We start from the raw sequence: 16488 nt of genomic DNA on the forward strand, positions 1-16488 counted from the left end.
TTGGCGCAAACCCAACACAGCGCATCACCCAATGATAACCTTTTAAAATATGCAGTATTTTAAAATAATGTAAAGTATATAACAGTTAAAACGTAAGGCTTAGTTGTCACTTAAATTTTACGCATACCTTCGGGTAGGTGTAAGCTGTTTGTAAAATCACATTCCGAGATGGCACGGTAACTGTTACGTTGTGAATTTCTGTTTGAAGATGATTGTGTTTGAAGTTTTCGGCGTCAGCGTGTTTTGTGAGACCGCATACATCCTCTTGACAATTACGATGATATTGACCTTTATGCCCGTTTTAGATTTAGACGTGAGCATATTTTGAAGATCACTGATGAACTCAAAAGTGACATAAAACATTCATCTTCCAGAAATGGAGCACTTCCGCCATCTCTACAGGTCTGCCTCCCTTTAAGGTATTTCGCTACCGGATCTTTTCAAAACCTGGTAGGCGACTCGATACAGGTGCATAAATCAACAGTCTGTAGAACAGTTTGTTTCGTTGCGCTCTCTCTGTGTAAACTCTTGCAGAAGTATGTATACTTCCCCACTGATACCAAAAGATTGGACGAAACGCGTCAGAAGTTTTTTCAGATCGCTGGTTTTCCTGATGTTGTTGGCTGCATAGATGGGACGCATATATAAAAAAAAAACACCTATGAAGCAGAATACATAAATAGAAAGGGTTTCCACTCTTTGAATACACAAATTGTTTGCGATGCAGATTCATTAACAAACATGACATGCACATAACAAACATGACAGCTTTATTCTGAAGCATTCAAATCTGTGGGATTAATTTGAAGTATGTCGATTTAAAGGTAAATTACTGAGAGTCAGGTTATCCATTAAGAAAGTGGTTAATGGTCCCTTTTCTCAACAAATACCACATAAATGATTTCTGCAAGTAACAACAGACTCAGACCGGTATTACTATAAGATTAATATAATATTTGGAAAATATATACAGTATATGTAAATATTTTATTCAACAAGAAGAAGAAGAAGAAGAAGAAGAAGAAGAAGAAGAAGATACAACACTGAGTGGAGAGGTAAGCTCTTCATTACACGGGAAAGGTCTGCAGTGCTGGTTTCCAGACTCAAAATGCAATGATTTAATTTTTATAATTTTAATAAATGAATCTTTAATATAAAACATTCCCAACTAAATGATATGCGTATTATCGGCACCTGTAATGGGTCGCCTATACTGCGACTAATAACAGTTTAAAGCCAGGCACTATGACTTGTCCGTTGTACGTTCAAGTTTATTACATTGGAGTTGTTCTGATCAGCAGCATCCGCACTCCAACATCCTCAGTGCTGATTGGTTACTGTTAAGGGAATACGTGCTTGACTAAGAGTCTCCGCTCTTAGTAACAAACTAGTTAAGTTCTGCCTTAAGTATGTGTGGTGCAACCAAAAATAGGACAGTGCTTATTTATCAACTAACTAGTAACTGCTAAGCACTTAGTGGAGGCTTTACGTGTTAACTTACGGACAAACGTACACATGGCTGGTGCAACCCAGCCCAGGTGCGTAGAGTACCTTACTTTAGATCTTGTGACTACAATGTAGCAAAAAAATATATGGAAGTCTGCACAGTATTTGGTCGATTGAAACAAGTGATTGTTTTGGGTTTTTTGAAACACTCGAACATTAAAAGCTGGTGGAGCTGAAGCAAATACAATGTTGAGAAGATGCGCATAACAACAGAACGTTGACAGCACACGTGGGCATGCAGTGTAATGTAGTGCATCTGTAACATTGCTGCTTGTAATTGGCTGTACAACCAACTTGCTGCATTATGCATTATACAATTATCAAAATCAAAATGCAATATACAATGGATTTGGGGACCATGCAGCTTCATGCAATTAAGCGAATTATGCATCTTGTCTATAAAAGAAAAAGTATGTCTCGTACACATACCAGCACTCACTTATGGCATCACACACCCCGGCAACCGCAAGCACGAAAAAACACTCCACGGCATCAGGCAACATGTAACCCAGCAACCACAACAGAATTGAACTGTGGTACTGCTTGGTATGTCAAAAAATACAGGGGCCTGATCAGCATTTCCAATCTGTCCAAGCTGGTACTGTTTGCTAGAAATGCTGAAATTGTAAATTTTTCTCTTGCAATTCCTCAGGAAGCTTGGTTGGTCTTTTCTCATCAGTAAGTCACGTTGGTGCTTGTGTATTCGGGCAGACATCTTTGTTGTCTTTTCTCGGCAGTCAGTCACGTTACTGTTTGTGTACTCGGATAGTCACGTCTTTTGTTGGAGATTTTAATACACGCATCACTATACTAAACTTTTCTCTTGTATAACAGAGGTTGCCAAGAAGAGATGTCCTGGCCAGGTTATAACTTCTTTACCTGAAAAACCTTGGGAGCCGACACTAGGCAGGCCAGCGCGGAGGACAGGGTGGCAGCAAAGATCCCTGCGGTGACCAGTGGTCCGAACCCAGATACCAAGCTCAGAGTCTGGAGAGAAACACAAGAAGGGAGTTTATACACCTGGTCTAGATGCAGTGCAATTCCATCTGCAGTATGCAACAACAACAACATTTCACATTTCTACAGTGTGATTTCTACACTCTGTGATCCTCTCTTTCATGTAAGAATGAACCCTGTCGAAGCTTGATATCTCAAACGATTTCATGTTGTGACTTCATATTTGCAGGGTTATATAATACCAGCAACAATTCACATTTCTGTAGCACCTTTCATAACAAGGATCTATTCTATGCCTCCCGTGAGGGGCACACCCCCCAGTTTGAGAACCAATGATTTTGCCTAAGTACCTGATAATTGTTTAGTAGTCCTTGAGTACAGTCCCCTGCTCTATAGCACTCAGTGAAGTTCCAGCCGTAGTGGCAAGCTTGCCCCTCACAGCCTGCAGTCTCATTGGAGAGGAGAGTGTCGTTGAGGCTGGCAGAGGCATCGCGCACCATACAGGAACCTGTGGGAAGGGAAGAGGACATTAATTTTACTGACATTAATGTTACATTCAGTCAGAACCGACAATATCTTTCCCACTGACTGGCAGTCCACCAAATCAAAAATAAGCAATCGTATGATGAAATAAATTAAGCTGAAAATTAGTGCCTATTGTTACTGAAATTTTTAATTCTCACAACCAGAGGTTTTCAAGCATCACCTGACTTCAAGACTATAACCTTTAAAGGTCCTTAAAATGACTCGTGAGTTAAAGTTTTGTGATTTGTATCAACTAAGTTCTCACACAGTGCCTTCACACATTCAGATTAGGGAGGCTATGCTCATGATCTAAACTAAAAATAAGGTGAATACATTTAGAGCAGCGGAAATTAATGTATACCTCCATCCCCAACCTTTCTAGTTTTTGAATTGGTCCTTTTAGTCAAGGCATGCAAGACTAGGTTATGTCTAGATAGATATATCTAGAAACAATGGAAATTAAAATTACAACCAGCTACCTAGTTCCAAACAACGTTCCACTCTTTTGACAACACCAGTCTCCTGCTGTGGGGCAGCAGTGTGGAGTAGTGGTTAGGGCTTTGGACTCTTGACCGGAGGGTCGTAGGTTCAATCCCTGGTAGAGGACACTGCTGCTGTACCCTTGAGCAAGGTACTTTACCTAGATTACTCCAGTAAAAACCCAACTGTATAAATAGGTAATTGTATGTGAAACTAATGTGATATCTTGTAAAAATTGTAAGTCGCCCTGGATAAGGGCGTCTGCTAAGAAATAAATAATAATAATAATAATAATAAAAGGTTGCATCAGTTCAAAGATCACGACTACTTTATCTTAAATCCAAAACTCAAGAACCAATGAGAATTGCATATGTAAATACATGAAAGGCTTACCGTTTGGTTTCACAGACCAAGATTAATGCATATTGGAGTCTGTGAAACCAGTCCTTATAGTTTAGGAATACTTTAGGCTTACCAATGGTTGCCGAGATAGCCAGGTAAGATATGGTAGTCCAGAAGATAGCCATAAGAGTGCCTCGTGGAATGGCCACTGCAGGATCCTAGATGGCAAGAAGCCAAGAGTTAGGAAGGCAGCGGCTTACAAGCTAAATCCCTGCCTTTTCAATTTCTAGAATTTGTATCTACATTGATCAGTTTGTTTTGAAGATAGAAGGGCCAGTTCACATGCTTCACATTCATACTGTATAAATTAATCTGGACAGTTGACTACCCCAGTCTACTCAACAACAACAACAAGAATTCACATTTCTAGAGCACCTTTCATCACAAGGATCCCAAGGTGCTTCACACATACACACACACATACACAAAAAGAACAATTAAACACAGTCTAATACAGAATTTGATACAACAGAAATTAAACAAGAGATACAAATGTGGTTTTCATTGTAAAATTAGATTTTAAAATGTGTAGAAATAGAACAATTTAAAAAGTCTAAACAAAATGTATATATTTGGAATTAAGAAAGGACAAATAATATGAAAACTAAGATTCAAAAGCTATTTTGAAGTAAGAGTCCCAGCTTCCCTGACAGAAGAAGGCCGAACATTCCAGGACAGAGGAGCTTTTATGATATAAAACCAACTAGCATCCTCTCCAAGATGCTCTCCTCTCCAAGATTGTGTTACAGAGTCCTTATTGAGTTTTATCACAATTAGATACAATTCTAGGCATGTAAAACAGCCAGCATTGCTTGGGAGGAGACTCTGCATCCCAGGTCTTACCTTCAGATCTCCTGAGATGTTGGCACCCGCTAGAATTCCAGTGGCTGATGGGAAAAAGATGGAGAACATTCCAAAAAAGCTGCCGTCCTCCCCTCTCCATCCTGGGACCATGTTACTTAGGAATAGGTCAGCTGTGAGACATTGGGATTGAAGAAGAGTTCAAGGAGTCTGGAAAATGTTACCAATGACTTAAAAAGGAACTTTCATTCCAATATCAACCCGTCTGATTTACGTTTACCAGAGTGAGACCCCCTTTAACCATGTCTATCAGCAACACACTCCGCATGGCTTGTGTTAGAAAAGTTAGACCATGAAGAAATTAGACCGTGATGATATGTATTCACAGTAAGTAAATAGACAAATTGATGTCTGACTTACATACAGTTGGGCACCACTATATAGCCCTAAATTGATAAGCTCTATAATTATATAGCGTACCAAGTTTGATCACTAATACAATACAATACAATGCACATTTATTTTTCTATAGCGTCTTTCATGCCATGACATCCCAGAGGACTGTACAAAATTAAAAACAAAACAAGAGCGCTCACATGTACAATACACTCCAGCTACAACAAATGATATAAAAGCACATTAATAAAAAGTATGTTTTCAATTCAGACTTAAAAGATTTCAATGTTTCAACCTGCCGAATGTCAACCGGAATAGAGTTCCACAAGCGAAGAGCACAACAGCAAAAAGCTCTGATTTAAGACGATTGGAATATAGCTGGCTCTTTGAGCTAATATATATATATATATATATATATATATATATATATATATATATATTGTAAAATAGCGGGTTATGAGAAACAGCAGGGAGGGGGTTAAAACCTCCCTGCGAGAGAATGTACCTTTGTTTGGTTGTTTGCTTTATTGTTTCATTTAATTTGTTTAATTGTTTTATTGTTAATTATCATCCGCACCTGGGCGTTATTGGAAATTAAGCCCAGGTGCGGGGGTTTAAAAAGAGAGCAAGCAGTCTGCTCGGGGCTGCTGAATGGAAGGAGGCAGAAAGGAGTGCTCTGCTTCCTGGCAGTCCCGAGAAAAAGGTACAGTGCAAACCCGTGTGGTGAAGTTTTTGGAACAGGGAAACGGCTTAGCCGTCCTGTGATAGTTAGGTTCCTGCGTGTGTAGTTAAGGCTCAGAAGAGCTAGGTGTTTATTTTGTGTACTTTGTTTTACTGTTGTGTTTATTAAAAAAATAGCGCGTGAGCGCTGGAAAAAATCAATTTCTCGTGTCTGGGTCGCATTCTTAAAGGGGCAACGAACCCGAGTGGGTGAGTCCTTTTACAATATATATATATATATATATATATATATATATATATATATTGAGGAGGCCATTCAGCCCATCTTGCTCGTTTAGTTGTTAGTAGCTTATTGATCCCAGAATCTCATCAAGCAGCTTCTTGAAGGATCCCAGGGTGTCAGCTTCAACAACATTACTGGGGAGTTGGTTCCAGACCCTCACAATTCTCTGTGTAAAAAAGTGCCTCCTATTTTCTGTTCTGAATGCCCCTTTATCTAACCTCCATTTGTGACCCCTGGTCCTTGTTTCTTTTTTCAGGTCAAAGAAGTCCCCTGGATTGACATTGTCTATACCTTTTAGGATTTTGAATGTTTGAATCAGATCGCCGCGTAGTCTTCTTTGTTCAAGACAGAATAGATTCAATTCTTTTAGCCTGTCTGCATATAACATGCCTTTTAAACCTGGGATAATTCTGGTTGCTCTTCTTTGCACTCTTTCTAGAGCAGCAATATCCTTTTTGTAACAAGGTGACCAGAACTGAACACAATATTCTAGGTGAGGTCTTACTAATGCATTGTAGAGTTTTAACATTACTTGCCTTGATTTAAATTCAACACTTCTCACAATATATCCGAGCATCTTGTTAGCCTTTTTTATAGCTTCCCCACATTGTCTAGATGAAGACATTTCTGAGTCAACATAAACTCCTAGGTCTTTTTCATAGTTCCCTTCTTCAATTTCACTATCTCCCATATGATATTTATAATGCACATTTTTATTGCCCGCATGCAATACTTTACACTTTTCTCTATTAAATTTCATTTGCCATGTGTCTGCCCAATTCTGAATGCTGTCTAGATCATTTTGAATGACCTTTGCTGCTTCAACAGTGTTTGCCACTCCTCCTATTTTTGTGGCGTCTGCAAATTTAACGAGTTTACTTACTATACCAGAATCTAAATCATTAATGTAGATTAGGAATAGCAGAGGACCTAAAACTGATCCCTGTGGTACACCACTGGTTACCTCACTCCATTTTGAGGTTTCTCCTCTAATCAGTACATTCTGTTTTCTACATGTTAACCACTCCCTAATCCATGTGCATGTATTTCCTTGAATCCCTACTGCGTTCAGTTTGAGAATTAATCTTTTACGCGGGACTTTGTCAAAAGCTTTCTGGAAATCTAAATAAACCATGTCGTATGCTTTGCAGTTATCCGTTTTCAATGATGCATCCTCAAAAAAGTCAAGTAGGTTAGTTAGAAATGATCTCCCTTTCCTAAAACCATGCTGGCTGTCTCCCAGGATATTGTTACCATATAGGTAATTTTCCATTTTGGATCTTATTATAGTTTCCATAAGTTTACATATAATAGAAGTCAGGCTTATTGGTCTGTAGTTACCTGGTTCGGTTTTGTCTCCCTTTTTGTGGATCGGTATTACATTTGCTATTTCCCAGTCTGTCGGTACAACCCCTGTGTCAAGAGACTGTTGCATGTTCTTGGTTAGCGGTTTGTAAATAACTTCTTTCATTTATTTGAGTACTATTGGGAGGATCTCATCTGGCCCAGGTGATTTGTTTATTTTAAGAGCTCCTAGTCCCTTTAACACTTCTGCCTCTGTTATGCTAAAGTTATTTAAAATTGGATAGTAACAGGTCGACATGTCGGGCATGTTGTCCATGTCCTCCTTTGTAAAAACCTGTGAGAAGTAATCATTTAATATATTTGCTATTTTTTTTCTTCATCTATGATTTTGCCATTTGTGTCTCTTAGACATTTAACCTCCTCTTTGAATGTTCTCTTGCTGTTATAATATTGGAAAAATATTTTGGAATTGGTTTTAGCCCCCTTAGCAATATTGATTTCTATCTCTCTCTTGGCCTTTCTAACTTCCTTTTTGACTTGTGTTTGCAGTTCCAGATACTCTTTCTGAGTACTTTGTTTTTGGTCCCTTTTAAATGCTCTGTAAAGTGCCTTTTTTCGCTGAATATTTTTTTTAATTGATCTCTTACACCATTTTGGCCATTTTGTTTTAGATTTAGATTTGTCTACTTTTGGGATGTAATTGTTTTGAGCCTCTAGTACTACATTTTTAAAAAACAGCCATCCTTTTTCTGTGGATGTTTTCTCTATTTTACTCCAATCTACTTCTGTTAGTCTCTGTTTCATACCTTCATAGTTTGCTTCTCTAAAATTGTAAACCTTAGCTTTAGTCATTACTTTTGGGGTTTTAAAAAATATTTCAGATGAGACCATGTTGTGGTCTGAGTTTGCCAATGGTTCTCTGACCTCTGTTTTAGTTATTCTGTCTTCATTATTTGAAAAGACTAAATCAAGGCATGCCTCCCCTCTAGTCGGTTCCTTTACAAATTGCGTTTCCACCATTTCAATTTCGTCCGTCGTGCCCCCCATCGGGTTTTCCCATTTTATATGGGGGAAGTTAAAATCCCCCATTAGTATGGCTTCTCCTTTTCTACACGCATTTCGAATGTCATTGTATAACAGATTATTTTGCTCAGCGTCTGAATTTGGCGGTCTATAGCATGCTCCTATTATTATGCCCTTTGAATTTGTGTCCATTATTCTGACCCATATTGATTCTGCATTGTTCAATGGTAACCAATGTAAGGACCAGAGTAATATGTTGAGAAAGACTAGTATGAGAAAGCAGTCTGGCAGCAGCGTTCTGGACAAACTGAAGCCTTCTAAGTTTAGTGGCAGGTTTACCAACAAGCAAGAAAATTGCAATAATAAGCAACAAAGACTGCTGACCTTTGTAGTTGAAGAATCCCTTTGACTGTTTTTCCTCAGTCGCTGGTATAACAGTCCCCACAAAGTAGTTCACAAAAGATATGAGGATAACTATGAAAAACAGGATCTGAGCCTACAGAAAAAAGGAGAAAGAAAATGGTTTTGAACAAAGATGTCCCAACAAATGTGATGGTGATTTTAACTGCTTTGTTAAAATGAATAAAATGATAGGTGATAGTATATTCATATCAAGTATAAAACGCTCTTCTTCATTCAAGAACCATTTGGTGAAGTACAATGAGATAGCTTGTGCTTTTGGTCTTGCATCACAATACAAACAATACATAGCTCTGTTATGACAGGATGTATCATATAAAGAAAGTATATCAATTAATTGATCCACGCTAAAGCTGAAGGAACATGAAGCCACTTTGTGGCTTGGAACTTGGTTTCAGGAGACTAGGTTTCAGGCCACTGCATGGCACACCATGGCAGACTTGGGGTTTGATACAGCAAAGTTGCCTCAAACTAGGTCTCCCGGTCTCCTGGAACCAGGTTTCAAGCAACTCTTCCTGAAAAAGTGGCTTTGTGTTCCCTCAGCTTTAGGTTTGAATTCTTCAGGCCCATTTACTTAGAAATCTAGTCTAACAACTTAATCCCCCAGGTCAATAATTATGCATAATTGGATTGATCTCTTGCCAGCATTTCCCCACCCTCAATTCTAAAATGATCAGGTGTCTGAAACCAGGGTCCAGCAGAAACACTGAAAAAGATCCAATTGACACTATAATACACATAGGAGTAGATGTACTAAAGTGTTGCGCCTGCTGCAATAGTCACAAACCAGTTGCAAACGAGTCGGAAGTCTAGGGTGAAATGTACGAAAAATGCACAATGCTGTTAGCGACTTTTTAGGGAATGCTTTGCGGCAGCAGTTTTTCTTTGCGGTTCAACCTTAGATGAATATGTAATTATGGGTGTTTCTGCATAAATTCGCAAAAAGGGTTCACAAATATTATAATGAGATGTACTAAAGCTGCAGACAACTGCAACACTTACAATTGCATCAATTTGTTCAGAGCTTTTGAAAGCACATTTTAAACAGTTACAATTATTACTGGCATTTCCCAGTCTGCGTTTTCTCATGCGTTGCCAGTTGTGCTCAATGCATTTTTGAATACCTAATTTTCACTAGTCAAAGTGCACTTACAAGCTTTGAAATCAAATTTCTATGACATTTCTGGTTTTCCCAGGAAGTTGGGAGCAATAGACTGCACACATGTGCCACTAACCCCTCCAGCTCATTCTGAGCATCTGTATAGGACCATGATCTATTGTCTGTTAATTGTCTAGGCTACTAAGTAGGCCAAGTTAAAAAAAAATAATAATAAAATAAAATAAAAAACAGTAAAATCATTTAGTTGCAATTTTAAATAATCTTTTATTTGCATTGTACACCAATGTGTACACTGCAGCAGCATGATTTATTTTGTGTTACCAGTAGGCTAAAGTGAAAAGAAAGTGCGCTAGGTATTCATTTGATTTTACTACTGTACTGTACACTGTATAGGCCTACTGTACAGATTTATATTTTTACATAATGTAATGTGTAGCCTACCCAAAACACATTAGTGTTATTTCAGCACAATGATTTATATTTAAACCCGACACCTCCTTATGTTGGACAAACATGTCCGGTTTAGTGAGGGGCTACTGTATGATTATGAAATGCTTTTTTGGGGTGAAGGTTGGGGCCCCACTATAGAATCTGATGGGATTAAACTGCCTTTCATTTTTTATATATATAGCAGTATGAAAATAGATAAAATGAATACGGAACAGAATGAATTGAATAGATGACGTTTACATTTAATAAAAACTATGTTATTTTGATTCTTGCACCCTTGCATGTATAGACGTTATCCTTTGGGCACCTTCTGCTGCAGCAAAGCACAACGCAACTCCTGCTATTTATTTGAACAATGTCGCACGACTCTCGCAATATATACTAGAGATCTCGCTAAGAAGACACAACAAATATTTAAATGAGTATATTGCAGCTATTTTCAATAACATATGTTCTCTTAGTACATACAACAAAATGTATACTTTGCGAATTGTCGCAACGAAAATGCAAATTGCGGTATGTTTGTGCTGCGACTGACCCATCTTAGCACACCTACCCCACAGTGTTCTGGTTACTTTATTAAATTTGACAAATCTGAACGTACCTTGGATTCCCACTCCATGCCGGCCACACAGACCCCCAGGAGAACCACCACAGTGATGACACCTATAATCCGGATATCATTAATTGGGTCCACTAAGGGCCCGCCAGAATACTCCTGCAGAAAGAAACAAAAACATGGGTAAATATTTTTGCCTTTACAGAAGGGCTGTTGCAGGGTTTATTCTGTTTTTTGGTGCCTCTTTAGAAATCCACAATATATTTTATTTTGTTCAAAGAGTTGACAAATTTCTAGTACTCTTCAGGCATTCACATGTGCAGGGATCCACAGGATTCCTTTAATAAAAACAGCCCACGGGGCAATTATAGTGCACTCTACCTCCATTTCTCACTACAAAAAGCTGTAACTTAGTGCTGAGGAAATGTGATTCCAGGAGGCCGGGAAACCTAGTTTGAGGCAAATTTGCTGTATCAATCACCAAGTCTCACCTGGTGTGCCATGCAGTGGCTTGAAACCTAGTCTCCTGAAACCAAGTTCCAAGCCACAAAGTGGCTTTGTGTTGCCTCATCTTAGGAAGCAAAGGGGTACTTACAATGATCAGGTCCCGCACAGTCTCAGAGAAGCCCACGGTGTGCATTGCCACAGCCACTGCGTTCGCAAAGGCAAAAATCAGTCCGATAGAGCCCCCCAACTCTGGACCCAGACTGCGGGAGATCAGAAAGTATGTGCCACCTAGGAAAGGAGAACAAAACAAGTGTTACAGGAATACCATCTTACAAAAATTTTAGTAAGAACGATCCAGGGAGTTGTTTTACATGGAAAAAACACAGCTGCCCAACACTATAGGATATTACAGTTAAGTATTATATAGTTGATAATTCAAGGGTAGACTAGGTGTGGATTGCAGGAGCATGTAGTGTTTGCAGAAATCTTGCCTCCCAATGTTAACCACATCCTCACATTCCTCCTTACATTAGTTTCAGGAGGAGTTACCAACTTACAGCAGGTCTGGAATACAATGACTGTCAGTGGAAAGCCAAGTGGCTTGGAATTGTTCGTTGACCTCTCTCAGAAGACTAGTAATTTGTCACCCCCTCCTTGTACTTGTATAACCAAGTTTTAGTTCAATAGTCTTTTCAACAGATGTTGTACCATGCTAGATAACTCACCCGCCTTCACCTTCCCATTGGTGGAGATAGCTGAGATGGAGAGTCCAGTGATTGTTGTCACAAGAGAAGACAACAGGATGATCACCCAAGTAAGGCCTGCCATGAACAGGATAAACCAAAGAAACGTTGGGTATGGGAAGAGGCCATTCAGCTTGGCAGACTGGCCTGAACATCGGTTCTATGAGAAGACATTGACTTTAAGCTGAGATTTAAACAGGTCCCCCATTTCTGTTAAAACTCTGATTCATGGAGGACATATTTGGATCAAGGTTGTTTCATTTTCCCCCATTAAGCAAAAGCCAGGTTGGCTGTACAATGCTACAGTAAACTACAGACAAGCATCAACTGTCAGTAGACATTTACTGTATATTTTCCTGAAATTTCAATTTTTTAAAGCCATCCAAAAATAGATCTTACTGACACTAGTCTTTAAAAAGATATATACAAAAAAATAAATTGACCCTTACTACAAATGGGAGTGATTACACCGTGTAACAATTTTTTTTTTTTTTTGGTTCCTGGATAGTAAGTGTTATTTCCTAATTGCTTATGCCTCAAAAGTATAGAAAATGGCTATTATTCCCCACAAACTTTGCTTTTGTGACCAGGACAGTGATATTTTGAAATTTACCTATTTTCCAGAACATTCCAGATAGATTCAGTGCTGAGTAAACTTGGAGTAACTTCTAGAACTTTCTAGAACTTTCCAGTAATATAAATAGTAGTATAAATACAGGGGCCTTAAGCCCACCAGCTCAGTTTAGTTCCAGCTGCCTAAGTGGATACATATCTGCATTTTTCTGAGATGGCATCAAGAGGCTGCAAGCATCCGGCAGATGCATTTTGCTATGTCTGCGGCCAATTTATCAAGACAAGAGCGAAAAAGTACTCTGTGGAAGCATCTGCTAAGATGTGTGAGGCCTACTAGGCATATTTCGGCATGCCTGTCGGGGATCAAGACAAACCCTGGGCACCTCATTTCACCTGCGAGCACTCCAAAAAAACTCTGGAAGGTAAGATGGACAATTGTTGCTCTGAATTTTACGTTATAAAATTTGTTAAAATTTTTAAAATTGTAAAAGTTTTTAATTCTAAAATGTTTACAATTTTCAATGTTATTGAAAAAATATATCATATATGAAAAATGTTGCGAGAATCTCTTACACATTAGTCATGGGTGAAATAAATGTATTTTTGTAGGATGGTACAGAGGGGAAAAGAGAGCCATGAAGTTCGCTATCCCAAGAATTTGGCGGGAACCCACTGACCACTCAAGCAACTGCTACTTCTGCATGGTGGACCCTTCCAAACGTCGGACTGGCAAGAATGCACCTGCTATCACGTATCCGGACCTTCCTTCATCCATCGCCCCGGTGCCACACTGCCATGAGCTCCAAGTACCCACTCCTCCGGAGAGAGAGCAGCCGTCTTTAGACGAGAGCAGCAAGTCAGAGAGCGAGGAAGATGTTGTAGATCCAGATGACAATTTCAGAGGTGGAGCTGGGGAGAGAAACCCATACTACCCCAACCAAAAATACCTCAACGACTTGATTAGAGATCTTGGTCTCACCAAGTCCAATGCCGAGCTTTTGACGTCTAGGCTCAAGCAGTGGAACTTGTTGGATGAAAGTGTGCAAGTCGCAGATCAGAGGAAGCATCACCAACCTTTTTCCAGCTTCTTCACCCGTCAAGATGGGCTCTGCTTCTGCCACAATGTGACCAGTCTGTTCGAGGCAATCGGAATCGCCTGTAACCAGAATGAGTGGCGCCTCTTCATTGACAGCTCATCCAGGAGCCTCAAAGCCGTGCTGCTCCATAATGGTAACAAGTACCCGTCTCTTCCCCTGGCTCACTCGGTGCACCTCAAAGAGGATTACAACAGCATCAAGACCTTGCTGGACGCCTTGAAGTATGATGAGTACGGCTGGGAGGTCATAGGAGACTTCAAAATGGTGACATTCCTGATGGGTCTCCAAGGCGGTTTTACCAAGTTTCCCTGCTATCTTTGCCTTTGGGACAGGGACACCAAGGCGCACTACCACAGGCGGGACTGGCCACAGCGGACCGAGTTCTCTGTGGGGAGGAACAACGTCAAGTGGGAGCCACTGGTGGACCCCCGGAAGGTGCTGATGCCACCACTGCACATCAAATTGGGCCTTATGAAACAATTTGTCAGAGCTCTAGATAAGGAGTCGGCAGCCTTCAAGTACCTTCAAGACTTCTTCCCTAAGCTGTCTGAGGCAAAGGTCAAAGCCGGTGTCTTCGTCGGACCACAGATAAAGAAGATCCTGGAGTGCAATGAATTCCCCAAGAAGCTCACTAGTAAGAAGAAAGTGGCTTGGAACAGCTTTTGTCGCAGTGGTTCGGGGCTTCCTGGGCAATCACAAGGCCGAAAACTATTTGGAGCTAGTTGAGACTCTGGTGAAGAACTACGGCACAATGGGCTGTAGGATGTCCCTCAAAGTCCATATCCTTGATGCTCATCTTGATAAATTCAAGGAGAACATGGGAGCGTACTCGGAGGAGCAAGGCAAGCGCTTCCACCAGGATATACTGGACTTTGAACGCCGCTCCCAAGGACAGTATATTGAGAACATGATGGGAGACTACATTTGGGGGCTGATTCATGAAAGTGATTTACAGTATAATCGTAAATCTCGAAAAACTACTCACTTCTAAATCATTTTTGTATTACTTTAGTATAAATACATGTTAATTTGGATTGATATGTTGTTTTTTTCTGACTTTATGTGAACGAAAAGACACAAATTCGCCCGTTTTCTCATTGGAAATAGGTAAATTTCAAAATATCACTGTCCTGGTCACAAAAGCAAAGTTTGTGGGGAATAATAGCCATTTTCTATACTTTTGAGGCATAAGCAATTAGGAAATAACACTTACTACCCAGGAACAAAAATTGTGTTACATAGTGTTATGATTGTGGCAATAAGAAGCAGGGGCATTGATTTATAAACCTAGAGTACCACCTTTAACCCTGAATCTGCAGAAGTACTAAGTAACCAATGCCTCCTTATATCTCAGTATTCTGATAATCTAAAATACTTATATATATATATATATATATATATATATATATATATATATATATATATATATATATATATATATATTATACATGGACTTAATCACCTATTCCAGCTTGCGCAGTGATCCAGGGCAGTCTCAGGTACAGAATAACGCCCCAGATGTTCAGCATACACCGAATCTAAAATAAATATTTAAATGTATATGTATATATTAAAGACACCTCCAAAACCTAACAGCACATACAATAAAGATACATGTTTTATCATCAACAGTTTATAAACACTTTTGCTAAGGTGATTATTTACCATGTAAATGTTTTACCATCTGAGAAAATACCACCTGAGAAATTCCGTTTCAGTTTCCTTTCCTTTTTTTCCTCTTGTAAAAAATGATTTAGTTACACACAGAAATACAAAAAAGACATAATAAATATATTAAATAGATAAGAAATTAAATACAGCATAAGAAAAAAAAGTTATTATGCATAGTTACAATGTACTTGATGTGTTAATATTTTTGCATGATATAACCCTAAACCTAACCCTGGCCGTAAGGCAAATTAAAAGAAATATGTGTGGTTCTGGTTACGCTGGGGGGAAAAAATAGGGTAGGTAGGTAGATAAAACGTTTTATTTATTTATTTTTATTTCCCAAATAAGCAGCGTGAGCTGGTAAAAGTGGCAAGTGATAGTTTACAGTTTACACTGTCATATTGCTTCATTCTCTCCCCTTTGTTCTCCTCACAGCTGGCTCAGTCTCATTTTGAGGGTGCATATTCATTAATAAACTTTCCACCTGCCTTGTTTTATGCTATAGGATACAAACGAGTAACAATCTGTTCAAATTTGATTCGCGGTTTCCAATAACATCAGAGCTACGGTTATTATGTATTGATTGATACATACACACTTGCATACATATGCATGAGGTTTAATTACGATTAAATAACATATCCACATAACCACATTTTATGTATGTGTATTTACTGTAAAGGTAGTGTATTTAAATCACATTGCCAGCGCACACTTGCATAAGCCTCTTGGCACTGGGTATTCAGTGGCTTGGCACTGTCAGCAGCAGTGCCGATGTTACAGGCTAATTCTCACCCGGGCTAATTCTCACCCCAGGTGAGTTCTGTCCTAAGCTAATCCTCACCCTGTCAGGCCAGTTCTCACCCCAGTACCCTTCTGGGAGGGTGAACATTAGCCCGGGCCAATTCTCACCCCAGTACTCTGTACAGACCATAATCGTTTTGATTGTACGATAACTAATCTAAGCTAATCAGCAGTAGGGCATATATTTGTGAATGTACTGTAAAAGATACAGAAAAAAATACGTAGTTTATCGAACAATAATAGTG

At 39.2% G+C, this 16488-nt stretch overlaps 1 protein-coding gene across 3 annotated transcripts in view; it reads right to left on the reverse strand.

Annotated features, from left to right (window-relative positions):
• LOC117398349 (solute carrier family 12 member 3-like) overlaps positions 1-16488 on the reverse strand; it is a 48509-nt gene that overhangs the window by 25532 nt on the left and 6489 nt on the right. For 2 of the 3 annotated variants that reach the window (XM_059016824.1, XM_059016825.1), the window contains exons 4-12: positions 15231-15306; positions 12081-12176; positions 11504-11643; positions 10954-11067; positions 8744-8855; positions 4714-4844; positions 3944-4028; positions 2814-2971; positions 2386-2493 (exon numbers count right to left, since the gene is read on the reverse strand). In XM_059016824.1, coding sequence (XP_058872807.1) covers positions 2386-2493; positions 2814-2971; positions 3944-4028; positions 4714-4844; positions 8744-8855; positions 10954-11067; positions 11504-11643; positions 12081-12176; positions 15231-15306 — 1020 coding nt within the window. Of the gene's footprint in view, positions 1-2385; positions 2494-2813; positions 2972-3943; positions 4029-4713; positions 4845-8743; positions 8856-10953; positions 11068-11503; positions 11644-12080; positions 12259-15230; positions 15308-16488 lie in introns of those variants that run through there. The other variant, XM_059016826.1, reaches the window with a different exon arrangement.

Source organism: Acipenser ruthenus, chromosome 54, assembly GCF_902713425.1.
Source record: "Acipenser ruthenus chromosome 54, fAciRut3.2 maternal haplotype, whole genome shotgun sequence".
Lineage (NCBI taxonomy): Eukaryota > Metazoa > Chordata > Actinopteri > Acipenseriformes > Acipenseridae > Acipenser > Acipenser ruthenus.